Below are 26,828 nucleotides of genomic sequence, written 5' to 3' on the forward strand. Positions count from 1 at the left end.
GTGATAAAACACACACACTCAACCAGAAATTGTGAAGGGAGACAGCAAGAAATACAGTCATCCTGTTATCCCCAGGGGATCCACTCCAAGACCCCAAGGGACATCGCGGACAACTCTGAACCCTGGATACACTGTTTTCTCCCATGCACACATACTTATGATAAAGTTTAATTTGATTAACACAATAATAAAGGACAATTATGTCGATATACTGTAATAAAAGCGTTGTGAATGTGGTCTCTCTCTCCTGAGTTCCAGAGCCACATGGCTGACATCCTTCTAGACACTTCTAGGTTTTTCATAAAACACCTCAACATGTCTTCTCCCCAAACCTCCCCACACCCTTCACTCCCGGCCCATCAGGAAGCCGGCAGGGGGCCAGGTGCCTTACTGTGGGGGCCAAGGGTCCCTAAATCCAACAGCTCTCCCTCTGAACTCTCCCTGGCATCTTGGCCTGACTGCTGCTGGCTCTGCAGGGACCCCCTTGTTTCTTACCAACTGGCCCCCCTACCGAAGGCTCACCGGGTCCTTATTACTGCCACACAACTCCCTCAGACTCGGTGATCACCCCACGCCTGTGTTATCTTCAGGACAGAAGATGTTAGCTGTCAGCACAGAGCCCGACGCGGAGCTCGAACTCACAGACTGTGAGATCATGACCTGAGCCAAAGTCGGGCGCTTAACCGACTGAGCCGCCCAGGTACCCCTCCTCCTGTATTTTATAACCCATGTAAATACACGTGTCTGTAAGTGTTCCTATTTGTAGCCATCGTGTTTATGGCAAACTGAACGTGACCTCCTACCAGTATCTCCAACGCTCATTTATGACCATCCTAGATGGATCATCCTAGACTCCTTATCTTGGCTTATCTGTAACCTCCCACCATCTGCCATCCATTTACTTAATTGTTTAACCGCAGTTGTATATGAAGAGTGGTCTCTCGCTGCATTTTACCTGTGAGTTTATTTGTCCTCAAGATCGACGCTCATTCCCAAGCACTTAAAAATAACCGCGGAGATAATACAAGCCAGCCGCTGATCGAAGCACCACACGCCTGCTATTTCGATCCCATAGCCACGTGAGACATTTGTTCTTAGCTCCATTTAATGGAAGAGGAAGCCGAGGAACAGAAAAGCTGAGTAAGTACCCACATTGCGCCATTACTAAGCGGCAGGACCAAGGACGTGAGGTCCAGCCTCCCCCAGGCTAGAGGTTCCTTGATTCACACATCCAGCCGCACTGGCTCAGTGCCAAGAAATTCCGTGACTGTTTCCCGCACCCCCTTCCACGCTGCGGGTCCCCACACAAGGACACAGCGTGGTCCAACCACAGCAGCGAACTATTTACTTCTCCTCTAAGTTATTTATTTAGCTCATCACCTGTGGGATCCCCATTCCACCCCCACAAGAGCTGCTCCTGTCCCAACCACCCCCAGCCGGCCCCGGGTCTGCCTCCCTAACTCCCCGGAGCAGGGAGCAGGTCTCACATCCTACGGGTGGCCTCACCATCTCAGTTCCTGCTTCTCCCCTTCCAGTAAATACTGTCTGAGGGCCTCCTGGACGCCAGGCCGGGTCCAGGCAGCGGGATTCCGGGATAAGCAAAAGAGGCCAAACTCATGCTCTCAAGGGGCTGACGCTCCAGCAAGATCGAACTGCTCAGAGGAGCAGGGACCCCCTCACTCCCCGCCACACCCCTCCCACTGCCTTCTTCCACCCGCTCACAGGAAGGAAGCATGTCTTGGTAAAAGGGATCATACGTGTTTTATTGAGCATTCAGAGGCAATGCCATTCACTGCCCTTCGGCAATATAATCCGGAATTCACAAGCTCCGACTCCACTGAAGTCTCCATAGGGACCTGCTTCGCAGCTTCTCAGACATCACACTTGCCAGGACTGGCGTTTCTGGAGACGGATCGGGCAAGAGGAAGAATTCCCCTGAACGCAGGCCTCTGGTCCCCAGAAGACCCATGGATTTCAGAAGAGGTGTTTCTCTGGCCAGATGTGATTCTTTCCATCCCGCCACCACACTAATGATTTTTGTCGTGAGAGCCGACGTTATCAGGACCCGACGGCTAGCCCAGCGCGGCGAGGGGCGCCTGCTCCCCGTGACTCGGGGTCGGCGGCGGTCATCTGGAGACAGACGGCACAGCCCCGGTGCATTCCACCCCGGACGGCGCCTAGTCCCGCACGTTCACGGCTATTGGCGGGGACAGAAGCCCGGGAGGGAAGCCGGCGCAGACGCGCTCAGCAGGCTCCTTCCCTCGAGTTACTGCCCCGGAGTAGAGGGTGGAAATTCCTCCAGTTCCTCTTTTTCCGGGTGCACCTCTGACACCTTATTCATCTTGGTGAAAATCTGGTTGATCTCTATGAAGGTCTTGGCCTTGGTCTCGGGGACCACCAGAAAGGTGTAGATGGTCGTGAGAAGACAGATCACGCCGAAAATGACAAAGCTGTAGGCTCCGAGGCCCACCTGTGGGAAGGGCAAGTGGGGCTCACCTTCTCCAGAGGCTTCTCCCTTAACCGCGTGAGGATTTTGTGCAGGGGGCAGGGGGGAGGCGGGGCGGCTGGCACTCACTTGGACGAACGGGAAGATCAAGCCCACCGTGAAGTTGGAGAGCCAGTGCACGCTGCCCCCCACCATGAAGGCGGCCGGCCGGGAGGACTGCAGGAAGGTCTCCGTGATGAGCACCGCGGGGACGGGGCCTTGGGGGGCAGAGGGGGAAGGAGGAGGAGCTGTCTCCTCTGGAAGCAGGCAAGCCCGCCAAGGGCTCCGGAGGCCCTGCCGTGCGCGGGGCGCCCGAGGCATCCGGCCCGAGGAGCGGGGTGTCTCCGGGACTCCCGGGCTGGCGGAGAAGCAGCACGAGAAGGCCAACAGCAAGAATATGGCACCGCAGGTGACATCCTGTGATGTCCCTAAAAGGGGCCTGGGACCACCGCAAGGCTCTCTACGCCAATCCCACAGGGTAGCCTGTTTCAACCCACACGGCGAAGGCCGCCTTAGTGCGGTCACTCTAATAACCCTCTGAGCAAACCCCTGCGCGACAGGAAGGCAGGGGAGAAGCCATTCTGGGGCTGCATGAGGCCTCCAAGGAGCCTCTCCAGGGGACCCAAGCCAGAAGTTTCTGGTTCAGGAAAGGAGGAGACAAAACCAGGGAGAGCCAGCTCTAGGGAACATACTGGGCCCAAGGGCGTGTCCCACGACGTAGGCGATGATGCAGGCGATGCTGACGTAAGGCATCCAGGATATTGTGTCCTGTGGGGAGAAGACATTGGATCACACCTGGCAGGGCAGAGACGACCTGGGTGGGGCATCTTGGTCCCCAGGGGCTGTGGCCGGGCTGGGCAAGGAGGGCATCTGGCTCCCCAGCAGGCCGTGCCACCCGGATGCCTCTGGGAAATCGGCCGAAAGTGGGCAGCGGGCTACTTAAAATCTTTTTTTTTTTTTTTTTAACATTTATTCATTTTTGAGAGAGAGAGAGAGAGAGAGAGACAGAGCATGAGCGGGGTAGGAGCAGAGAGAAAGAGACAGACACAGACTCCGAAGCAGGCTCCAGGCTCCGAGCTGTCAGCACAGAGCCTGACGCGGGGCTCGAACCCATAGACGGCAAGATCACGACCCGAGCCGAAGTCGGACACCCAACCGACTGAGCCACCCAGGCGCCCCGGCAGTGGGCTACTTAGACGTGGAGGCTCCCAGGGGGCCCCAGGGGGCCGATGGTCCCCAGGCGTCTGATTCATCGTAGTTGCGAAAAGATCATGTTGGTCACTTTCCTTACCATGAGAGTGAGGGCTCAGCGGACGGACAGGGCGCTCCAGCCGCCACCACACCCCCCCACCCCCCTCACCTGCAAGGCCAGGGCCGCCGTCAGCACGCAACAGGCCGTGAAGCAGACGGAGAAACCCAGAAGGAGCAGGAACCTTCGCCCCAAGAGCTCCACCACGAACACCTGCAGGGGAGGGGGCGGAGGGCAAGCAGGGAGGCTCAGCAGCCCCACTAGACAGGAGGCCGCACCCCTGCTAAGGCCGCCTGCGCAGGAAGTCCTCCGCCTGTCTCCCAAACCCCCCTTCCGAAGGGGCAGCTGTGTGCCCGCCTGCCCGTGTGTCTGCCCCCCAGCAGGGCACAGGTAGTAACCACACATGGGACAGATTGGGGAAGAGCCACCTCACACGGCGGAAGCTTCCAGAGTGGAGGGCAGGGGGTCTCCATCTTGGGGGCTGGCACAGGCTGCCCCCCCCCACCCCAAGAGACAGGCTGTCATCTGACAAGTGGCCCGGAGATGAGGAGACCAAGAGGCACGTCACCACCTCAGATCTGGCTCTTTCCTCAGCTAGGACCCCCCCCCCCCCCACCCAACACACACACACTCAAGATGCCCTCGTCCTTGGTGGCTGTCGGGGACTCACGGCACAGACGGTCATCAGCACGTTGACGGCCCCGGTGCCCACTGTCACGTACTGGACGTCATTCTCCTTCACCCCCGCGCTCAGGTAGATCTGGTCCGCGTAGTAGTAGATCTGAAAGGCACCCCCAGAGGCTGGCGGGGTGCTCGGGGCCCCCTGTGATGACGTCAGCGTCCCGCCCAGCCCCCCCCCCCCCAGCCCCCGTACCGCGTTCACCCCCGACAGCTGCTGGCCGCCCATGAGGACGATGACGGAGATGACCTGCCACCGCAGGGACCTCGTGCGGAACATCTTCAGCACGGAGACGAAGCCCACGGCCCTCTCGGCCTCGTCCTCCTGCCGGATCTCCTCCATCTCGGGGTTCACGTCGTCCCAGCCACGCAGCCTCTTCAGCGCTAAGGGAGGGGAGCAGGGGGCGGGCTCAGGGGACCCCAACTTCCCGGAGCAGAGACGCCGCGGCCTCCGCCCCCTGCACGGTGGGGCCTTACCGGTTTGGGCAGCTACCTCGTCCTTCTTCTGAATCAGCAGGTACCGGGGGCTCTCGGGGAAAAAGGGTAACAGTAGGAGCTGGAGAGCCGCGGGGACCCCGGTCACCCCGAGGAGGATCGGCCAGCCTGCAAGGAGGCCAGTGCCCAGGTGAGAGCTGCCTTCGCCCCTCCCCAGCCCCTCCCGCCCCGGAGCCCGGCCGGCCACCCTGTCCCCTGACTCGACACAGAGCTGACGACACCCCACACCGTCCCGTGCTCTGACACAGCGCCCTGAATATGCGGGGCCACCAGGACGCCTGGTCCATCAGGGTCGGAGCAGCACTGGTCACAGACACGGAAGCCGCAAGCAATGCCACGTCCACAGCACAGAGGGGCCACAGAAGCCACGGCGTAGCCATACGATAGAAGTCTGTACAAACCACGGCGGGAGCCCATCCCCGAAACTCAGTGTCCGATGCAGCGATCTACGCAATGGGGTCCAACTGGATGAAGTCCAGGAGCGCAAAATTAGCTCTATCTTTGCAAAAGGTGGTTAAAAAAAAAAAAAAAAAAAACATGGGGGGCGGGGGCGGTGCAAGGATGCGATGATGGTAAATGTCAGCACGGCGGCCCCCTGTGGGGGTGGGAAGGCCAGGGTTGAGGGCCGCAGCAGGCCTCCCCCTTCCCCTGCGGACTCTTAACCCAGTGTAATACAGGCGTGGGCTCCGACCTAAGGCGATGGCCCCGTCACCCCCAGGGGGTCTCACTCCTGATGTGGGAGAGGAATAAACAAAGAACAGCCTCCTGTGTAGACATCATCTTTTCCAGGTCTTGTTTCGGCCTCTGACGCTTCCCCCTAAGAACACACGCCATGCGATGAGTTCAACTTCTGCCCTGCCCACCGCTCTGCCGGCTGGACCCTCTTTTTCTTGATCGCCTCCCCTCCCTTGACTCCAAATCCAGGGCCCGGCTAATCCCGGACCCTGTTTCCATCTGCTTTCCGAGAAGACCGGGACACCCGTTCTCAACCTCTGCTCCGTGACCGCCTGCCTCCTGTGCCAACGTTCTCTTGTGGGCTTCCTTCCTTCCTTGTTCTCTGAGCATCCAGTAGTATGCACGCGCCAGGAGTTGAGCTGGAGAATAAGGCCAAGCCCCGCCCTCCACCCTGTGTCCAGAGGAAGGACACCGACGACAAAATGGTTTCCGTAAAGGATGGAGGGACAAATGAAATCCACACATTTGCGGTTCCCCGAACGTGGCAGGGAGATTCCACAGGTGTGCCCCGTCTGCCCACGTCTGGAAGGCTGGTCCTACTCCCTCCGTCGGGCCCGCTCTGAGGCCCCCCTCTCTGGGCACACCAGAGAGCACTTCACCGACACCGGGGCTCTGAGGCTGCCCTGGGTCCTGCGGGTGTATAGGTGACATCACTGAGAGACAGGAACTTAGCCCCTGCCCTGGTCCCCGCTCCTTACGAGGGTGATTGGAAGGAAGACAGTGGTCGTTTCATGTGGAGCCCGGCCCAAGCCACCTGGATTTGTGTCCTAATGAGACCTTGGACCTGGTGTCCAACCTCTCTATGCCTCAGGTTCTGCATCTGGAAAATGGGTATAATGATAATACCTGCCTTACAGGACTATTTGGAGGATTAAATGGACTTAATCTAAAGACTTGGTGCCTGGCCCACCGTAAGCACTTTGTATGTTTTGGCTGGTGTTACCATTAATGGGGATTGCGAGACCAGAAGGGGGAGGTCATGCAGAAGCAGTGACAGTTACCAGTCACCGTGCACTTATGGTGTGCTGGGCCCGGGCTCCCGAGGAAAGTGGGGAGGCTCCAGAGTCAGGGTCTGGAAGGGGTACCGGCCCTGAGACTCACCATTTTACCCTTGGGGGGCTCCCTCTTTCCTGGTCTACAGAGTAGGACCGGCACAGGACCCCCCACCCTCCCAACCAGGCAGCAGCCTGCTGGGAGGCTCGAGTGAGGCCTCAAGCACACTGGCGGTGGTCATTACCATGCCCCGGGCCCCTCGCTTGGCCACCACGCAAGCCAAGGGAAAGTCAGACAATGACACTTCCTGTTCACGCTAAAGCCCCCTCCTCTGTGTCCTAGGAGGGACTGGAAAATATCAGCCACGTGGGCCCCGCCACCTTGTTCGGGGCCTGTTCTGTGCAAATACCACACCAGCACCATGGGGCCAGGGCAGCGAGGCAAGGACACTTGCCCGGACACGAGTGGAGAGGAAAGAACAACCCACAGAAACGTCCAGGCAGAAAGAGGGCTGTGGTCCAGAGGCATCTTGAGCTTACCTTCTTCGTTCGCGAGGAGGCTCCGAAGGCCGAAGATCTGAGCCACGAGGATGCCGATGGTGATGAAGAGCTGAGGCACCACCCCGAGGCCCCCCCTCAGGTTTTTAGGGGCCAGCTCTCCCAGGTACATGGGGACAACATTGGAAGACAGACCTGGCAGGATTGAAGTGAAAACACCATCAGGAAACATTAGTCTGACCGGGACAGGCTCTGTCTTCAAACACATTCATTTTTTTTTTTTTTTTTTTTTGATGTTTGTTTCTGAGCATGAGCAGGGGAGGGACAGAGAGAGAGAGAGAAGGAGGCACAGAATCGGAAGCAGGCTCCAGGCTCTGAGCCGTCAGCCCAGAGCCTGACGCGGGGCTCGAACTCACAGACCGCGAGATCGTGACCCGGGCTGAAGTCGGACGCTCAACCGACGGAGCCACCCAGGCGCCCCTCTGCTTAGTGTTTTAAAAGAGGCTCGCCGTTCACCAATTCTTTCCAGTTGTCACAGCAATATCAGCCCTTAGAAGTCTGATGGGAGAGGTGGGGGGAGACCCCGCAGGCCTAGTGCCCACAGGGCTGGGAAGAAGCAGGGGCCCTTGAGGGGCAGGCTGCATGGTCACCACTCAGGGGTCAGGGGGCGGGGGACGCTTCTCAGCGGCAAGTTCTTTTTCACTTGACCAGGGACAAACTTGAAAAGGCAAACCTCAGAAGGTTTGTGAGAGATGGGGTCCCCTTCCTGCCGGTGGGAAGCAATCTCTAACCTGTCTTAAAAGTGGCTCCACTGGTGGGGCGCCTGCGTGGCTCAGTCGGTTAAACATCTGACTTCGGCTCGGGTCATGGTCTCACGGCTCGTGGGTTCGAGCCCCACAGGGGGCTCTGTGCTGACAGCTCGGAGCCTGCGTGGGATTCTCTCTTTCTCCCTCTCTCTCTCTCTGCCCCTCGCTGGCCCCTCAGGCCCTCTCTCATAAATAAATAAACAGACAAACAAACTCCACCGGGCAACCCCAGCCGCTGGAGTCAGAGAAAGCAGCTTTTACATTTGAAATTCCTTCCATGAAAGCAGTTGGTCTTCTGGCCACACAAGTTGACTAAAAGCCAATGAACTGTGTCTCAAGTCCTGCTCACGTCTGTTCCTGCGCCCCCCTTCTCGCCCCACCCCCTTTGGGGGACCAGCTGCTCCCTTATTTTTTAGGGTGTCTGAGCAGCAGCTGCCGACTCACACACCGCCCAGAATTTCTCGGGAACCACGCGCAAGAATTCATTGCAAATGGATTATGACTCCGTCGCTTCTCCAAGGGGGATCTGAGGACCTAGGAAACTCCCGACACCTTTTCAGGGGGCCTGTGAGGTCAAAACCGTCTTCCAACAATCCTGAGATACTGCCCCGTATAGTGCGCACACGGTGCAGTGTTCCAGAGGCTTCCCGCCGTGTGAGGTCACGGCCAGCAGAACACAGAAGCAGGTCTGAGAAGCCAGCCGTCTTCTATGAGGCGGGACATTAAAGGCATTTGCAAACCCGTGAAGCAACGCCACCCTTCTCGCTGAAACTCTTTGTTTCAGAATATACGCCTATTTTCACAGAGACGTGTGACGGGCTTATTGTTGCCGTTTAGATGAATTAAATGAACAGTTCTTGGCTGCAATTTGTAAATGGTAGATATTGGCCAATACAACCCACACGAGCAAAAGCTCTTCGGGGCCCTCACTAATTTTAAGAGTGTAAAAAGGTCCTGAGGCAGCAACTCTTTCTGCCCATGGGCCCTGTCCCTGTGCTATAATAAAAACACCTAAGAGAAAGAGAGGGAGGGGGAGGGAAAGAGAAAGAAAGAAAGAAAGAAAGAAAGAAGAGAAAGAAAAGAAAAGAAAAAAGAAAAGAAAAGAAAGAAAAGAAAAGAAAAAAAAAGATCCTGAGGCCAAAAATTTGAGAACCACGGACTTAGAAGTAATGCTTGTTTAAGAGTAAAGGTTGGAGGGGCGCCTGGGTGGCGCAGTCGGTTAAGCGTCCGACTTCAGCCAGGTCACGATCTCGCGGTCCGTGAGTTCGAGCCCCGCGTCGGGCTCTGGGCTGATGGCTCAGAGCCTGGAGCCTGTTTCCGATTCTGTGTCTCCCTCTCTCTCTGCCCCTCCCCCATTCATGCTCTGTCTCTCTCTGTCCCAAAAATAAATAAACGTTGGGAAAAAAAATTAAAAAAAAAAAAAAAGAGTAAAGGTTGGGGTTTTGGTGATTTGTTAACTATTGGAGCCTAATATCTCCCTGTGGGAACCAGCTCTGGAGTGCTGGACGGTCAAGAGAAAAGTGCCTGCCTGCACCTGTCCACTGCCGGTGACTTCCAGGAATCGTTTGTTTTTTCTTTCTTTCCTTTTTTTAAATGTGTTAATTTTGAGAGCGTGAGAGAGAGGGAATCCCAGGCAGCCTCTGCTGACAGTGCAGACCCTGACGCTAGGGCTCAAACTCACGAACCGTGAGATCATGACCACGATCGTGAGCCGAAGTCAAGAGTTGGACGCTGAACAACTGAGCCAGCCAGGCGCCCCGGAATCGTCTCTTCTTTATTAGCGGAGCCCCGCTGCAGGGGGAGGCGGGAGGCGGGAGCAGGGCCAGACCAAGGCGGCAGAGACCCGTCCAGGCGCTCTCAGGGAAAGCAGTAGGGTGACGCTTGCCATGGGGCCCATCATTCCCTCCGGGACATGACCTCTTCTCTCTTCAGGGAGGCTGATTTCCTCTTCTGTCCCCCAGCCTCGCAATTCCTTGCCATTTCCCCCGACACCGGGCTCCTCGCCCTCTCCCCCACCGCCCAGGAGGGCCAGCTGAGGGGTTTGCGGACATCAGGCCAAATCATCCGCTCACCCCATCCCTGTGTTTGGAAGCAGAAAACGAGAGTTGGTTGCCAATGCCAGGGCCGAGTGCAGGGTTGCTTGACGAGGCGCCCAGGATGCAGCCTTTTGGGGGCGCCCACCCTGAAGGTGCACGGCCCCGAGGGCGGGTGTCCCGCTTGCCCCCTCCAGCCCTGAGAAACACAATCTACAAAAGAATGCCACGTCAGGGGAAGGCCACAGGCGTGGCTTTAACCACATCTTTTCAGTCGGAAGGAATCACGGGGGAGTTTTCTACGACCACCAGAGCGCGGCCCGGGGGGCCATAGCTCTGGAGGGTTTGCAAAGCAGCTCCGGGGGTTACGAGACCAGAGACCTCAGGCGAGTGAGTGTTACCCTCTTCAGCAGGTGGACCCTGGAGGAATAGGTGAAAAGAACCCTTAAAAATCCTTCTGCAAACTTCACGTTCCCTCTAGAAGGTGACAGGTTGCTATCATTAACTCTTCTTGGGCGGAGGGATTCCTACAATAGATTGTTTCTCATGCGTTTTTGACCACGACCCACGGTAAAAATGGGGAGACACGTTTAACGTTGCAACCTGGTTCTCACCCACGTATACGGATAAGTCACCGAAACAAGTTTCAGAAGACCGCCCTGACCCCTACTGCACACGACACAGTCTACACTCTGCCTAGAAAAAGAAAATGCCGGGGCACCTGGGTGGCTCCGTCCGTCAAGCATCTGACTCATGGTTTCGGCCCAGGTTATGATCTCACGGTTCGTGAGTTCGAGCCCCGCTTCGGGCAGGAGCCCCTCCCCCTCCCCCAAATAAATATATAAACTTAAAAAGAGAAAAAGAAAAGGAAAAGCTGCTCACTAATCAGGGGCACCACCCACTCACTGGCCCCACCTATAGCTTGGAAAACACGGAGATAAGGAAAGGAAAGGAAAAGAAAGGAAAGGAAAGGAAAGGAAAGTGCCCTTGAGAACAGGACTCTGGATTTCTGTCTTTCACAGAACAGCTCTCTTTGCAGGAAGCATCACAGCGAAGCTCGGTCCCTTGACTGCATCTGAGAAGTGTCGGGACAGAGGAACAGCTCGTGTCTATGTGCTTCAGCGGTTCCAGAACGATCCAGACCCTGGCGTCTGCCCCTGCCTCCCCCTCCTCCTCGATTATCCTGAATGACAGAGGCGTCGCACGTAGCACCATTTACCTGCACATATTCCCACCAAAAGTCTGGACAAAATGATCATCTCGAAAGACCCGGCGACCTTGCTGCACCCCATTAAGACGGCGGGCACTATGGAAAAGATGTTGTTGAAGAGTAAGGTCCCTTTCCTGCCGAGGACGAAATCTCAGTTAGTTTGGGTTAAGGGTTCAGCTGTCGTCTTCGCAGATGTTCGCCAAGGGTCTGCCCGGCTACAGCAGCGGCCTTTGCTGCTGTTTGACGCTGTGCTGGAGACCGATGGAGGTCAAGTGCACAGCCTGCGGCGGGAACATTCTCTGTGGGAGCCAACGGCAATGACCACAGTGCAGAGCACGTCAGCGGTGGGGAGCAGAGGACGAGGGCCGCCTGCTACGATACCCTGACGGGTTCCGGAAACCATACGCTCGCAGGATTTTAGTGTAATCCTGCGGCCCAGATCAGGGGGTGACATTAGAAGGATCTCATAGGCCAACCCCACTTAGACCACATAGAGGGAGAAGTCCTGAACGAAACAGTAGCAGATCAAATTCAACAGCATATATGCGAATCTTTCAATGTTAAAAGGCCACACCAGATAAAACGCCAGATCTCCCTGGGAAACACAGAATTGTAACATTATTTCTAGAACTATAGAAGGCTCTCCGTGGGACTCCAGGTAGGGAAGGCCGTCTTCAGGCGCAAAAGCCAAGAACCATAACCGAGAGTTAAATCTGACCACTCGAACGTTTAAACATCTCGTGTGAAAAAGATACTATGGATATGATTAAAAATAAAGCAACAGATGAAGACACTTGCCTGAAATAACAGTTACTCGGGCCACGCAGGGGGTGAAATTTCCTCCCAGCTGTATAATCTTGGGTAAGTGACAGCATCTCTCTGTGCCTTGTTTTCTCATTTTGAAAAAGGAGATGATGGGGCTTTTGTAGGGATTAGGGGAATTAATAACCCTAAAGTCAACCCATCAGTCAACTGTTAGTTGCTACGGTTATTTCAGGAACAGATTCTTCAGAAAACCACATTCATCACATTCTTTTTTTTTTTTTTTTTTAATGTTTATTTTTTAGAGAGATAGAGTGTGAGCAGGGGAGGGGCAGAGAGAGAGGGAGGCACAGAATCCGAAGCAGGCGCCAGGCTCCGAGCTGTCAGCCCAGAGCCCGACGCGGGGCTCGAACTCACGAACCAAGAGGTCATGACCTGAGCCCAAGTCAGATGCTCAACTGACTGAGCCCCCCAGGCGCCCCAAAAACTTATCACATTCCAAAGCAGAAAGCTGGACAAGTGACTGTCCGTTGCCTCCGTGGACCAAAACGGTAAGTCCTTCACTCGGAGGAGACTTGTCCTGCAGATCTGTGACCTCATTGGATGTCCTGGTCCCCGGGGCCCCTAGGGAGAACTGTTGAGTTCAACGCCAACCTTCCAGGAAGGCCTTAGGATCTTAGATTCCCAAACCAGAGGTTGGATGTTGCTAGTTTCAGACTCTTTTTGCAAAATACTGGAGAAGGCAGTGGGTTCTGGCCTTGATTCTCGACCTAGCAAGATCTGTGGCGAGAAGAGATCTTACCCGGCCGGCGTCTATGCGCTCATCTGCCCAGGGAAAGGGCTGGTGGGGAGGAGCTCTTTAATACTGTTCATAACAAGGCCTCTCTCTCACGCCCGTGGAATTTACACAAGGGGGTGTGATGTCTTAAGGACCTTTTTTGGAATCAACTATGGAACGAGAATCTCTAATGTTTCTGGAACTGGGGGCAAAGATACAAGCTCAGCCCTTGGCATCCAGAACACTCACGGTGAGAGGTGTCCTGGGTCTACAGGATTTCACAGTCGAGTGCCTCACATTAATCTCAGCCATTTCAGGGTTTTGCAGGCATTTAATTTGGACCCAGTTTTGCCTATTACTTGACCCCGAGCTGAAAGAACAGAGTAGTGAGTGTGTGTTAGTTTGGGAGGCAGGGCTTAAGAACACTTATGATCTACGTCAGGATTGACACCTTGGCCATATTATCTGGTGTTTGACTCTTCTAAAGGCAAATAAAAAAGGCGAGGGGGGGGGGATGCCTGGGTGGCTCAGTCGGTAAGCATCTGACTCTTGGTTTTGGCTCAGGTCACGATCTCACGATCTGTGAGTTCGAGCCCCGCGTCCGTGCTGACGGCACGGAGCCTGCTTGGGATACTCTCTCCCTCTCTCTCTCTCTCTGCCCTTCCTCCGCTCCCACTCACGTACACCCTCTCTTTCAAAGTAAATAAATCAACTTTAAAAAATCTTAAAAAAAAAATAAAATAAAGGCAAAAACAAAAAACCAACGGAGAGGGCAGAACTTGTCTTTGGTTTCTGGTAAGGGTCTGCCCCGGATTCTGACACCCATCGCTCCCACTTGTCGCCCCGAGACCCTGCTGCGTCCCCAGGTCAACATCTGGTCTTCCTAAGACCATATGAGACATCAGCAATCATCACAGCGGTTAGTACCTAATTTTACAAACGGACGATTTCAGCTTGAGGCCTCCGTTTTAAACCGATGGGGTCTGGGAGCTACAGGAGTTGGAAACGCACCTTTCCTTACCTGCCAAAGTTATTCACCAGGGGGCCGACCATGAGGGACCCGACGAAGCCTCCGAAGGGAAACATGGACACGGAAACAGACCACAGCAACGTCAAGGCAAACTTGTCCATGTAGCCATTGTTCCGCTCATAGTAGGTCTTGTTGTAAAACGTTTTCATGAACTGCAGCACAAAGCAGAGCAGAGCGCCCGTGTACCTGGACCCGGCTTCGCAGACGGAAGCGCCTACGCGGTCAGGCCGCCCGCTGGAGGACCGGGGCCCAAGACGCCAACACCAGTCGGGGGAAGAAAGGGAGTCGGGACCAAGCAATCAGCAGGGGCGCCCGCGGGGAGGGCTGTCCGGGCCTCCGATGTGCCCGCGGCCCAGGATGTTGTGAACTCCAGTCCTCCGGTCCTTTGCATGACCCCTGACCCTCCAGACTCGTCTGGGGAGCACGAGGCCGCAGACGACCAGAGCCCCCAGCCGCACCCCCGAGGCCAACCCCGGGGCACCCAGCCAGGCCTGGCGCTCCATGAGAAGCCGAGGCCGGGGCCGGGTTCATCCCCAAGGCCCTGGGCCGTGCGTCCCTGTTACCTGAAGACCCACTGTGTGCACCAGTGTGCACTCACTGCCACCTTGGTGGCTGCTCCAAAACCCCCTCCCGTTTACAGGGGGTGGGGGCGTGTCTCACGCACCCCAACGACCTACCTGGGCAGGGGAGTTAATGGCGGCCACGTTGTACCCATACTGGAAGGAGGACCCAAAGGCAGCGATCAGCGTTGCCAGGCCAAGCACAAGCGTCAGCCTCTGCGGGAGGAGAGATCCTGACTTAGGTCGCAGAAAGCCGCTGCGGTTCATGAGAACCCCTACTTTACCCTGAAGTCTTCTAGAAGGACGGGAGAGAATCCGAAGATCCTTAGTCTTTCGAGGGCGCCCTGTGCCTACTCTCTACCATCTAACCTGGCAGGAAAGCTTCCCTCCGGGTTCCTGGGAGGCTCAGTTGGTTAAGGGTCTGACTTCGGCTCGGGCTCATGTGAGTTCGGGCCCCGCGTCGGGCTCTGCGCTGACGGTGCGGGGCCTGCTTGGGATTCTCGCTCTCTCTGCCTCTCCCCTGCCAGTGCTTTCTCTCTCTCTCTCTCAAAATAAATAAATAACCTTAAAAAAAAAAAAAAAAAGATTCCCTCAATCCCAACACTGAGGGCCAGTTAATTCTTTGCCCTGGGGGGCTGTCCTATATGGCCATCCCTCCCCTGCCTGCGACAACCCAGAGTTCTCCAGGCACTATACATGTCCCACTGATTGGCCGGAAGGGGATGGGGGGATGAGAATCGCTAGGTCAGAAAGACCCGGAAGGGTCCTTTCCTCCAACACTGTAATGTCCGAATTGTTTCCTTAACATTCCTGACGTGTGGCTGTATTTGCTGACCGTAGCAAATGCACTCAGTACTGCCTTCAACACAAAGTCCCCTAAAAATCGGAGAGGAGAGAATGGGGAAAAAAAATTTTGTAATGCTTATTTACTTTTGAAAGAGAGAGAGAGAGAGAGAGACAAAGGGATGAGTGGGGGAGGGGCGGAGAGAGGGAGACCTAGAATCTGAAAGAGGCTCCAGGCTGTCAGCACAGAGTCCGACACGGGGCTTTGAACTCATGAACCGAGAGATCATGACCTGAGCTGAATTCGGACGCTTACCCGACTGAGCCACCCGGGTGCCCCAGAATGGGAAAGTTTTCCTCGTTTATTTAGGGCCTCTGATTAACTTCCTTTAGCCTTTGGACTTTTGCTGTGACAGATGAAGGGCAGGGTGAGAAAATATATATTTTTTTAAGTTTATTTATTTATTTTGAGAGAGACAGAGGGAGAGAGAGAGAGAGAATCCCAAGCAGGCTCTGTCAGCACAGAGCCCGACGTGGGGTTCGAGGTCACAAAAGGGTGAGAGACCTGAGCTGAAATCGATGGTTGATGCTTAACCGACTGAGCCACCCAGGCGCCCGGGGAAAACATTTAAATACAGATTTCTGGGGCCTCTCACACACATGCATGCTGTGCTAACATCCCCCTTTCACCCACGAGGAAACTGAGGACGCACCGAAGGCAATCTTTTCGACGACCAGAGGAAGGTCGTTAGCAAAGTCACGGAAAGCCGGAGAAAAATCGAAGTGAAAAAAGCTTTTCTCTTGGAATCTACAGGTTTCATCTCGCACGTGTGCACTGCCACTTTCTAGCTTCATTGCTACAGGCTTCGGTGTCCTCATCTTCCAAAGGAGGGTCAGAACACTCCCTCAGAGCCGTCGCAAGGTGTAATTACGAGAGCGATTAGCCGTGGAGGTGAATCCGCGGACTGGGGCCTGGATGGGGCTCTCGGAGGCCGCCGCTGAAGCACCTTCACGCACGTATTCCCACGGAGGCCCAGTCCAGGGGACACGTGCCCTCCCCCCCCACCGGCGGGACAGGGCCTCAGGTCTTCCTCTGGGTGCCCCCACCCCCGCCTAATCCAAAGAGGCTACCAGCTCTGCAGAGGGGTAAGTGAGGACCAGGGCAGGCAGAGAGCAGGTGGTCATTCCTGCCTTGTTGTGGTGCTCTGGGGAGCACGAGCTGGTTAGCCCTCTGCACAGCAGGAGCCCCCAATAAATGAAACCTCACCCTCCTCCTCCCCCCCACCAAATGGATTGACGGATGGCTAATTCAGGAGCGCCTGGGTGGCTCAGTCCGTTAAGCACCTGACTCGATTTTGGCTCAGGCCGGGGTCTCAGGGACTGTGGGATTGAGGTCTGACAGCGCGGAGCCTGTGTGGGATTCTCTCTCTCTCTCCCTCTCTCTCTGCCCCCTCCCCTGCTCACTCGCACTCTCTAATAAACATTTTAAAAGATGGTTAATTCAGCAGAAAGTTTCTGGTAAGCCAGGTAAGAGCCTTGGGCTCTGGTTTCCAGTCTCCCTTAGTCCCCACCATCCCCCGGAGCCGGCGTGGGGCGCAGGTGACAAAAGTGGGGGCGATGGCACCCAGGAGAGAAAGCGGGCTCCAGGGCTTCTGCCGCGCTGTCCGGTGATTTCTAAAGGCAGGGGGTGCGCAAGTAGGCACATCCATGCGCACAACCCCCCACCGGAGACGCACTCCCTTCAACATGTGGAGCATCCAGACAGGAAGGAGAAAATTGATACACAGTTTTCCTCTTTAATTCTCTTCCAGGTAAACGATTAACTAGAAACACAACAGGCTTCCCTCATTCTGCCAAGTGCAACTCTCGGCCACTTCCCACCTCGATGGGTCCTACGGTCTGGAGTCCTTGGCCAAGCGCTGCTGGGGGGGGCTGGCCGGTGCCCCAGAATGGGGGATGCTGGCAGGCACCGTGGACAGTCCGCGGCCCGACTGCCTCCGTGGGGTCCCAGTGAACGTGACCAGGAGGAACGCGGGTCGCAGATAGAATCTCTAAGCACAGAGCCTACCGTTTAACATCTAAGGTCCATCCTCCTCCTCGAGTTCAAGACGCGGCCACATTCTACAGACCCGTACGGGTCAGGGGTCCCCTCTGCGGAAACAGCAAAGCCATTCCGGGAGGTTCTCAATGACCTTGCCGGCCCGAATGCCTTCGTTCATTAAACAAAGTGGTTGACAGATGACCGTAGCCCGGGTGCCACGCCGGTCTGGTGAGCAGATCAGCTGCCCTCCAACACCGGGGTCCAATGCGGAAGGCAGACGTTTAAAAAAATACACAATAGGGGCACCCAGGTGGCTCAGTGGGTTGAGTGGCTGACTCTCGATTTAGGCTCAGGCCATGATCCCACGGTTGTGGGATCGAGCCCCACGTCGGGCTCTGTGCTGAAGTGTAGTCTGCTTAAGATTCTCTCTCCCTCTGCCCCTCTCCTCTGCTCTCACTCTCTCTAAAATAAAAAAATTGGGGCGCCTGGGTGACTCGGTAAAGCGTCCGACTTCAGCTCAGGTCATGATCTCATGGTTTGTGAGGTCGAGCCCTGCATAGGGCTCTGTGCTGATGGCTCAGAGCCCAGAGCCTGCTTCGGATTCTGTGTCTCCCTCTCTCTCTGCCCCTCTCCCACTAGCGCACACGCATGCGCTCTCTCTCTCTTTCTCTCTCAAAGAGAAATAAACATTAAAAAAAAGTTAAAATAAAAAAATTTTTAAATAAATAAAATAAACTGGGGTGCCCGAGTGGCTCATTTGGTTAAGTGTCCGACTCTTTTTAAAAAATAATTTTTAATCTTTCTTTATTTTTGAGAGAGAGAGAGAGAGAGAGAGAGCGTGAGCAGGGAAGGGACAGAGAGAGAGGGAGCCACAGAATCCAAAGCAGGCTCCAGGCTCTGAGCTGTCAGCACAGAGCCCGACGTGGGGCTTGAACTCAACTGCAAGATCATGACCTGAGCCGAAGTCAGACGCTCAACCGACTGAGCCACCCGGGCGTCCCACGTGTCCAACACTTAGTTTCAGCACAGGTCATGGTCTCATGGTTCATGGGATTGAGCCCCACAGGGGGCTTTGCACGAGTGGGTGCAGAACCTGATTGGGATGCTCTTTCTGTCTCCCTTTCTCCACCCCTGCCGCACTGGCATTCATTCTCTCTCTCTCTCAAAAATAAACAAATAAAAAAAAAAAAAAAAAAAAAAAACAAATAAACTTTTCTAAAAAGGAAAAAAAAATACAAAAGTACATAATAATTGAATAATTCAAATGAACCGTAACTTTACCATACTAAGTGTAACTGTAGTGAGCTCTACAAAGAAAAAAAACACAGCGCCCCCTCCCTAGTCTCAGCAAAGGGACTATATTTAAAAAGGCGTGGAAAAGAAAGCCAGGGTTTAAGCTTTCTTTCTTCTTTTTTACTTTCCAGGAGGGAGGGAAAAAAAAAAAAAGACTTCGCACTGGGTTAGATTAGGGCATGAGGGAGAGCAAAGGATTCCAGGTCCCCCAGCAGCCTGTAAAAATGACGCATGGCCCGGTGGCCTTCAGACATGAGCTGGGGGGTTGGGGGGGGGGGTCTCCTCAGAGGCCAAGGGGAGCCATGACTCAGCTCTGCTTTCTGGAGAAATCCCACATTCCTCACGCCCATAGTGAGCCGGCTTCCTGTTCCATAATGCTGAGTACCTTTCTGAGACTTAGCAAAATAGCCACCTTCAAGGCCGGTCCTCCCGGGGCACAGTGTCATTCAAGGCCACTGAGAAAGGGAGCCCTGCCCAAACGGGGTCCCTTGGGGATTTGCTTCCAAGATCCATTCAGTAATCTCTGTTAGAACGCAAGCATCTCCAGAAAAGTTAGCTCCTGTGAATTATTAACTCTTTGAGCCACTTTCTCACACTCCTGATCCCAAAGTTCAAAAAGAAAGTGGGGCTTCGGTGGTGAGGGGACAGAGGAGAGGTGCCTTGTCCCGTGGCTGTGGTGGTTTAGAGCACAGTGGGGGCAGCCCGAGAGCCTGGGATCCTCAGGTCCTGTGCTCCTGCGGCTGGCCGTGTGGCCTCGGGCCGGTCACTGAACTTCTGTGTCTCAGCTCCTTCACCTGTAAAATGGGGACGGTGATACTCCTTCCCTCATAGGACCGAGGTGAAGAATGAAGGAGTTCTAAGAAAATGAGTTCTAAGAAAACCACTTGGAGCCTCGCCTGGCTTGTAGAAAGTGCTACCCACAGGTTTGCTATCATTATTACGAACACTGGTAGAACCAGAGGGAAGTTACTATGATGCTAGATGTGTTGTTGATGGAGGCACACGCCCACAAGGATGTGTTTACGGGGCGCCTGGGAAGTTCAGTCAGTTAGGTGTCTGACTCGAGATCAGCTCGGGTCATGGTCTCATGGATGGTGAGTTCGAGCCCAACATTGGGCTCTGTGCTTACAGCATGGAGCTTGCTTGGGATTCTCTCCCTCTGTCTCTCTCTCTCTGTCTCTCTCAGCCCCTCTCCCACATGAGCTTGCTCTGTCTCTCTCAAAAATAGATAAATAAACTTCGGGCACTTGGGTGGCTCAGTCAGTTAAGCTTCCGACTTCGGCTCAGGTCACGATCTCACGGTCCGTGAGTTCGAGCCCCACGTCAGGCTCTCTGCTGTCTACATGGAGCCTGCTTTGGATCCTCTCTCTCTCTCTCTCTATCAAAAATAACATTAAAAATATTTTTAAACTATTAAAATAAATTAAATAAATAAATAAACTTTAAAAAAAAAAAAAAAGAAAGGACACGTTTTCCGTTTCTAAAACACTTGGCATATTTTTTTGTTCCCCCCTCCAGGCCAAGAGTACTTTTTCTGCGCAGAAAGTCCTTGATGCACATTGGTCAGATTCTGGTTTTTTTCTCTTTACATATGAGGAACCCAAAGGCCACTGAGGTCATGGTCACACAGCCAATGGGGGGGGGGGGGAGGGTACAGAAAGCTGTACCCTGCCCCCCGCCCCCCAGCCCAGCCCGCACAGCGCCAGCTTTCTGCAGGCTTCCCTGGGCTCCTGAATCCCCCCTGGACTTCACTTAAAGATCTGCGGGTTCTTGCAAGCAGCCATCAGGATTCTCAGGAAACCCAGCACGCGTGCTGGCTTTTGTCCAAAGGGGCAGGTCTGCCGTCAGGCAGCCGGGAAGGGGACACTTTCATCCTGCCTGGCACTGGAGGGGCTTCCTTCCTCCCAGGGGGCAGGTGGCTACACTCAGCCCAGACCTTTTGCGTGTGACCGTTTTAACCATTTCCTTTCAAGATGGATTGATTGCTGCTTTTCAGGGCCCACGAGGCAGGGGCATTTCTGTTTTTCTGCAGCCTCACGTCGGGGGACCGCCAGGCAGCGCACCTCTCTTTGCGGAGAGGTCACAGATCACACCAGGGTCTCTCCTGACTCCCAAGCCCCTCCGGCCGTGTTCCCTCATAGCCCCTTTCCTATAAAATAGAGGGGCACCGCGCTGGAGAGGTCTAACACTTTCTTAGTTGTCGTGAGAGTCCACCAAGGTCCATGCGAAGGCGCTCAGTAACCTCGAAAGCTCTCGCTCTCACGGGACAAGAGCACTCCTAGCTTCTAATGAGTGGAGACCAGGGATGCTGCTGAAAGTCCTGCCTTACGCAGGCCCGTCCCCCGTAGCACAGAATCATCCGGCGTCAAATGTCATTAGTGCCCTGCTCGAAAGGCTGATCGAAAGCAATAACATTTATGGGGGAATCACTATGGGCCGGGTAATTTACATGCATTACCCCATCTCACTGTTCCCGCAGCCCCATGAGGTGGTATGGTTATTATCCCCATTTCGCAGATGAGAACACTGAGGCACGGAACAGTGAAATAACTTGCCCAAGTTCCCACAGCTAGGATAGGATGGAACAGGAATGAAACCATCTCCCAAACACGCTCGGAACCCACAAGCCTCAGGGCGTGCTCCTGTCCTGCCTGTGGACACGGTCTTCCGTCCAGGACGGATTAAATAATAACTTGCACAAATATGTGCCTCTGCCTCCATAAATACAAGCAAATGCTGCTGTGATGAATAAGACACAAATCCTTTCAAAGCATTCATAATACATTCCTATTATCTTTCTGGCGTTATGCATTTTCGTCAATCGAGGGAGTGGGGCAGTGCGGGGGGGGGGGGGGGAGGGGGGGACGAGGTCCAGAAAAATCTGTCTCTGAAACAAGGGAATCTCCACTGCAGATTTGAATTCGATTCGGGTCTTGCACGGTCTTTTCCGAGCCCACCTTCTTCCCACGCTGGCCCAGCCGTGCAACTTGCTGAAAAGCCCAGTGAAAACCTTCTGCAGCCCAAATCAAAAGAAACCCAAAAACAGGGCCGCCTGGGTGGCTCAGTCGGTCAAGCCTCTGACCAGCTCAGGTCACGATCTCGCAGTTCTCGGGTTCGAGCCTCGCGTGGGGCTCTGTGCGGACAGCTCAGAGCCTGGAGCCTGCTTCGGATTCAGTGTTTCCCTCTCTCTCTGCCCCTCCCCTGCTCGCGCGCTGTCTCAAAAATAAATAAACGTTAAAAAAAAAAAAAAGCCACAAACCATGTACAAGGGCTTTTGCTGCTGGCTTCAGAATCCCTTCACCTCCAACTTTTAAGGGTAAGGCAGTTGGGACAAATTAACTCTTTGCGTCCCTTCCATTTGGTGACGGGGCTTTTCCAAGCTGTTCCAGTAGAACGATCCCCAATCTCTAAACTGAAATGTCTCTAAAGCTGGCCGCTAGTCCCTATGCAAGTGAACTCTGAGGGGCAGGTTCCCTCCAACGGTCCACCCCCCCCCCCACCCCTCCAGCAACGCTGAGCGGACTGTTCTAAGCTCCTTCCCCGGGAGGCCCACTTACCCCTTCCTTCTTGGCCAGAACCTGCTCCATGGCCCTGAAAGTGAGGCTTGCCGTTTCCTTCCTTTCCGCCAGACTAACAAGTGCTCTGAATGGAGACAGAAACATTCTGGCTGTACTTTGGCCGCCAAGCCACAGCCAATAGCCTGTTTTTTTTTTTACAGCCGGCCCAACACAGACTAACCCTTTCAGGCGTCCCGACGCGTGTCTTCCTTCCCCTTCTTTCTAATTTTTTTTTTTTCAACGTTTATTTATTTTGGGGACAGAGAGAGACAGAGCATGAACGGGGGAGGGGCAGAGAGAGAGGGAGACACAGAATCGGAAACAGGCTCCAGGCTCTGAGCCATCAGCCCAGAGCCCGACGCGGGGCTCAAACTCACGGACCGCGAGATCGTGACCTGGCTGAAGTCGGACGCTTAACCGACTGCGCCACCCAGGCGCCCCCCCCTTCTTTCTAAATTCAACGTCTGGGGTTTAGCTCAGCAAGAGGGCGCCCCCCGCCCCCGCCCCCCCCCGACGGCAGGCACAGTCTTCCCTTCCTCACCGCGCAAGTCTCCACCAGGAGGCTCGTGATGCGAGGCCGGCAGGGTTATTTCTGTCACAAGCACACGGAAAGCCACCGGCCCCACGCCACTCCCGGTCCCGCCAGGGCAAGAGATCGGGTCACCGGACGTTTCTCAGAAGCGGTCCCTGAAAGGAAGCCTGCCGCAAATCTCTCCGAGAGAGTCAGCTCCCGCTCGGATACCCAGGCCACGCTGGCTCGGAGAGTTTCGGTTCCTTTGTCAGGAACCGAGTGTGTATGATGCGAAGGGTGGATAATCATTACTGCTCTAAAGGCAGTAGATAGTCCGGATGCCTTTGTCTACGGGGCAGGGAAAGTGAGTCACAGCTGCTGCTGTGGGCTCTCCATGCGTGACCGAGGCCGAGGCCAGACCCCGTGCTCAGCACGGGTGCAGCTTCCGTGCAGCGCACCAGGACAAGGGGCCAAGATCCGGAGCTGAGTCCCACGTGGCCCGCAGGCTTTCATGTTTGCAAGATACATTCCCCGTTTTATCTGCTGTGGGACAAATGCAGTGAATTCGGCCATTCCTTCCCCTGGTGCAGAAATCAAGGCAACCGGGAGACCTCTGTGTGTTGGGCACTGTTCCTGCATCAGTAGCAAACTTGGGAATTGTGACCAGGGCTCCTGCATGCAGGAGACTGTGGGGGGGTGGGGGTGACTGGAGGGGCCTCCGTGTGTGTGGGTTGGGGGGGGTCCCTAAGCCCCCCTCACAAGGGAGGATTGGCCATTTCTTCCCCCACAATTTCACGTCCTGTCCTTTCTTTCTGGATCATAGCCACGGTTTCCAAAGAAGGTTTGGCAAGACCAGAGGTTTCCAGTCATTTCAAAGACTTTTGGAAAATTCTCCAGAGAAAATGCACTTTAGGTGGGGGGAAAGAGGAGGAAGGACGCAAGTTGTGCAAAGAAAGAAACGGCCGCAGTTTGCAGTCCTGGCTCCCGGTGAGGCCCAGCCGCCCCTTGCCCTCCTGCGCGCTGAGCAGCGGTGGCACAGAGGTCCTTGAGCGGCTCCTTGACCTGCCCAGGTCGAGCCTGGGTCCTGCGGGTCCCCAGGTTTTGTGGGCACAGCTGAGTGTCACCAACGCCCCAGCATGGCCCGCGGAGGGGCAAGTGGTCAGGCCACCCTCCACCCAGACCCCCCTTGGCCTCGAAGGCTCCAGGCAGGTGCTGTGTCTCTGAGTGGTCCTTCCCCGCCCTGGGCCCAGCAGCCTGGGACCTCTGGTGGCTGTCTCGTTCCCCCCCGCCCCCCGCCCGCCATAGAGGGGTCCTGGGCTCCCAGGATCTGGGCACTCAGACAGGGGACTGGCCCAGGGGTCAGAGGCAGACCCCCCCTGCCTCAGGCTGACTTGGGGTGTGTGGCCTGAACTCCCCGCCCTGCAAGTGGTCTTTGTGGTTTTCTGAACTCTGGGTGGGGGTGGGGAGCCTCACTCCCCCTGCCCAGCCCCGGTCTGGGACCAGGAGAGGAACCTGCCACTTGAAGCCTATTTTCGCCATGGGTTTAAAATGACAGTAATGAGCAACACTGATTAATCCATCGTGTATAGGTATTTCCCAGAAAATACGTGTTTTGAAACTACCTCGAAGGAGAGCTAAGGAATCACATTTTTAAGGGAAAGGGGACAGTTGCAGGGCCATAGTGGGTACTGGTGGGGCCTCTGACTCTCTCCCCCATCGTCCCTAAAGGTTGGTTCGTCACAGGGAAATTTATTAGGATTTTATCATTGAGGGAGAGAAGGACCCAAAGCCAATTTTCCTCTTTCTCAAGAAACAATGTGTATATATTATTATTAGGTCTCCTCTGACCTCTCGCGATGCAGAAAGTACTCGTCAAGGATTCGGGCCTCAGATCTCAGTTCCCAAATTATTCTTACTCACATAAAACGTAAATGTTAAGGGGCGCCTGGGTGGCGCAGTCGGTTAAGCGTCCGACTTCAGCCAGGTCACGATCTCGCGGTCCGTGAGTTCGAGCCCCGCGTCAGGCTCTGGGCTGATGGCTCAGAGCCTGGAGCCTGTTTCCGATTCTGTGTCTCCCTCTCTCTCTGCCCCTCCCCCGTTCATGCTCTCTCTCTGTCCCAAAAATAAATAAACGTTGAAAAAAAAAAATTAAAAAAAGAAAAAAAAAAAAACAAAAACAATTCTGCTTATCGGAGAAGCCCCGACTAGGTAAGTCCCTAGAGACAGAAAGCAGGTGGGTGGTTGCCAGGGGCTGGGGGGAGAGGGAAATGGAGAAGGACGGCTTAATGGGGGTGGGATCTCCTTTGGGGGTGGGGATTAAAATGTTTCAGACCCAGCTGGAGTCGTGGGGATACAACACTGTGAATGCACTAAGTGCCACTGAATCGTGCACTTTAAAAAGGTCCATTTGGGGGGCACCTGTGTGGCTCCGTAGGTTACACATTCTGACTCTTGATTTCGGCTCAGGTCACGATCTCGCGGTCTGTGAGTTCGAGCCCCGCGTCAGGCTCTGTGCTGACAGCTCGGAGCCCGGAGCCTGCTTCGGATTCTGTGTCTCCCTCTCTCTCTGCCCCTCCCCAGCTCGTGTTCTGTCTCTCTCTCTCTCTGTCAAAAATAAATAAACATTTAAAAAAAATTTGTTTTAATGTTAATTTATATCTGAGCCTACTTGGGACTCTCTGTCCCTCTCTCTGCCCCTCCCCGGCTTATGCACAGGCCCTCTCAAAAATAAATATTAAAAAGGTAAATAAATAAGAGGTTAATTTTGTTATGTAAATTTCACTTTAATAAAAGGGAATACTGAAATATCCTCTAATGATCTAACAGCTACCGTTTAGTGACCTCATGTTAATAAGGTTAAAGGATAATTTTCCCAAGAAAAAGTAAAAACCTACGACTCCTGTACAGACAAAAAAAAATAAACACGTGTTCAATATTTGAACTCAGGGGCCCAGGCAGAGGTTATAACTGGTTCTTAAGAGGATCCACTGGGGCGCCTGGGTGGCGCAGTCGGTTAAGCGTCCGACTTCAGCCAGGTCACGATCTCGCGGTCCGTGAGTTCGAGCCCCGCATCAGGCTCTGGGCTGATGGCTCAGAGCCTGGAGCCTGTTTCCGATTCTGTGTCTCCCTCTCTCTCTGCCCTTCCCCCGTTCATGCTCTGTCTCTCTCTGTCCCAAAAAAAATAAATAAACGTTGAAAAAAAAAATTAAAAAAAAAAAAAAAAAAAGAGGATCCAGAAAAGCAGACACATTTATAGACCAGGCATGTTGAAAGGAATTTGCAAATGGATCTAAAGTGGCTTCTAGGGAGGGAAGGAAGTCAGGGAACCTCCCCCCTGCCAGCATTTGTTTGGGGGCCGTAGGGCAATTATTTTGTGTCAGCATCGTTATCAACAACTTGTAGAATCGTAAACTCCAAGGCAGTAGGAAGGGAAGAGCTCTGTGGAATCAGGAAGTGCGCTGTGATATCACCACTTTCCCTGCCCCCCCCACCCCAGCTCATTTCCCCCTCCAGAGTTTGAGATCGGCTTTGGTGGGAGCATCGCAGGCATCGGCAAAGGCTATAAATCAACACCCCCCACCCCCACCCCGTCCAGTCCCCTCCGTTTGGACACTTACAGCACCTCCATGGGATCTCACACCACGTGACCCCCCAGGGCCAGATAATGCACTTTGCAGCTCCCACCTGGGATCCTGAGGCACACGTTATGGAAGCCAGCAGCCCTACAGGGGGTGCCCGGCCACTCGAGGTCCCCTCGCAGTCCAACCGCGCGACCCCCAGCCCCCGCTCTCGAAGCCCCCGGAACCCGTCTCCTCCAGGCTTTGCTGGTTTATGGGCAGGGGGCGGCCACACCTGCGGGCTCTCAGGCCCCACCCCAGAGTCCCAGGTGGTTCTGCCCTCCAGAACGTCAGAGAAGCACTGCTCTTCCGATAACCAGCCCGGAGGCTTCCCGCATCCGGCCAGGGCAGAGTCACCCTCTGGCCTTGCACGGGGCGTCCCCGGGGCTCTTACCTCGTGAGGCCACTCGGCCAACTTCAGACAGCACTGGGCACCTGCCGTGACTCCCCACCCTTGAGTCCTTGCCTTCTGCTTTTCCTCCGGGGCTGGTGACAGGCTGCAGGGAGGTCTGCTCGCTGGTATTTGGTCGTCCCCAGTGCAGGGATCAGCCGATCCTGTCCCGTCCACCAGGAACAAGAAGAAAAGCTATAGAAGGAATTCGCAGAAGGGAGGGTCTGTTCCGATCTCCTATCTCCGGCCTGATGGTCTTGAGGAGTTCTCAAATGCTCGCTGAATAGAGGCTGCCCACCATTCCTTCCCCCCAGGGCACCTCCG

General features: G+C 54.8%; 1 protein-coding gene across 5 annotated transcripts; it reads right to left on the minus strand.

Annotated features, from left to right (window-relative positions):
* Positions 1–1,738: 1,738 nt before the first annotated feature.
* Positions 1,739–26,620, minus strand: LOC123597152 (solute carrier family 2, facilitated glucose transporter member 5). Of its 5 annotated transcripts, none has more exons than XM_045475568.1 (13): positions 26,508–26,620; positions 21,986–22,070; positions 14,429–14,527; positions 13,743–13,903; positions 11,191–11,315; positions 7,175–7,327; positions 4,890–5,015; positions 4,609–4,796; positions 4,405–4,515; positions 3,846–3,947; positions 3,178–3,253; positions 2,576–2,703; positions 1,739–2,470 (listed from the first exon to the last, which is right to left on the minus strand). In XM_045475568.1, exons 2-13 carry the CDS (start codon positions 22,013–22,015, stop codon positions 2,267–2,269), a joined length of 1,503 nt encoding a protein of 500 aa, XP_045331524.1. In that variant the 5' UTR covers positions 22,016–22,070; positions 26,508–26,620; the 3' UTR covers positions 1,739–2,266. The 5 variants fall into 5 exon arrangements, with proteins under 5 accessions (XP_045331524.1, XP_045331523.1, XP_045331525.1 ...); XM_045475567.1 differs by lacking the exon at positions 26,508–26,620 and adding an exon at positions 22,167–22,187; XM_045475569.1 differs by lacking the exons at positions 4,890–5,015; positions 26,508–26,620 and adding an exon at positions 22,167–22,188.
* Positions 26,621–26,828: the final 208 nt, after the last annotated feature.

Source organism: Leopardus geoffroyi, chromosome C1 (genome assembly GCF_018350155.1).
Source record: "Leopardus geoffroyi isolate Oge1 chromosome C1, O.geoffroyi_Oge1_pat1.0, whole genome shotgun sequence".
In the NCBI taxonomy this organism is placed as follows: Eukaryota; Metazoa; Chordata; class Mammalia; order Carnivora; family Felidae; genus Leopardus; species Leopardus geoffroyi.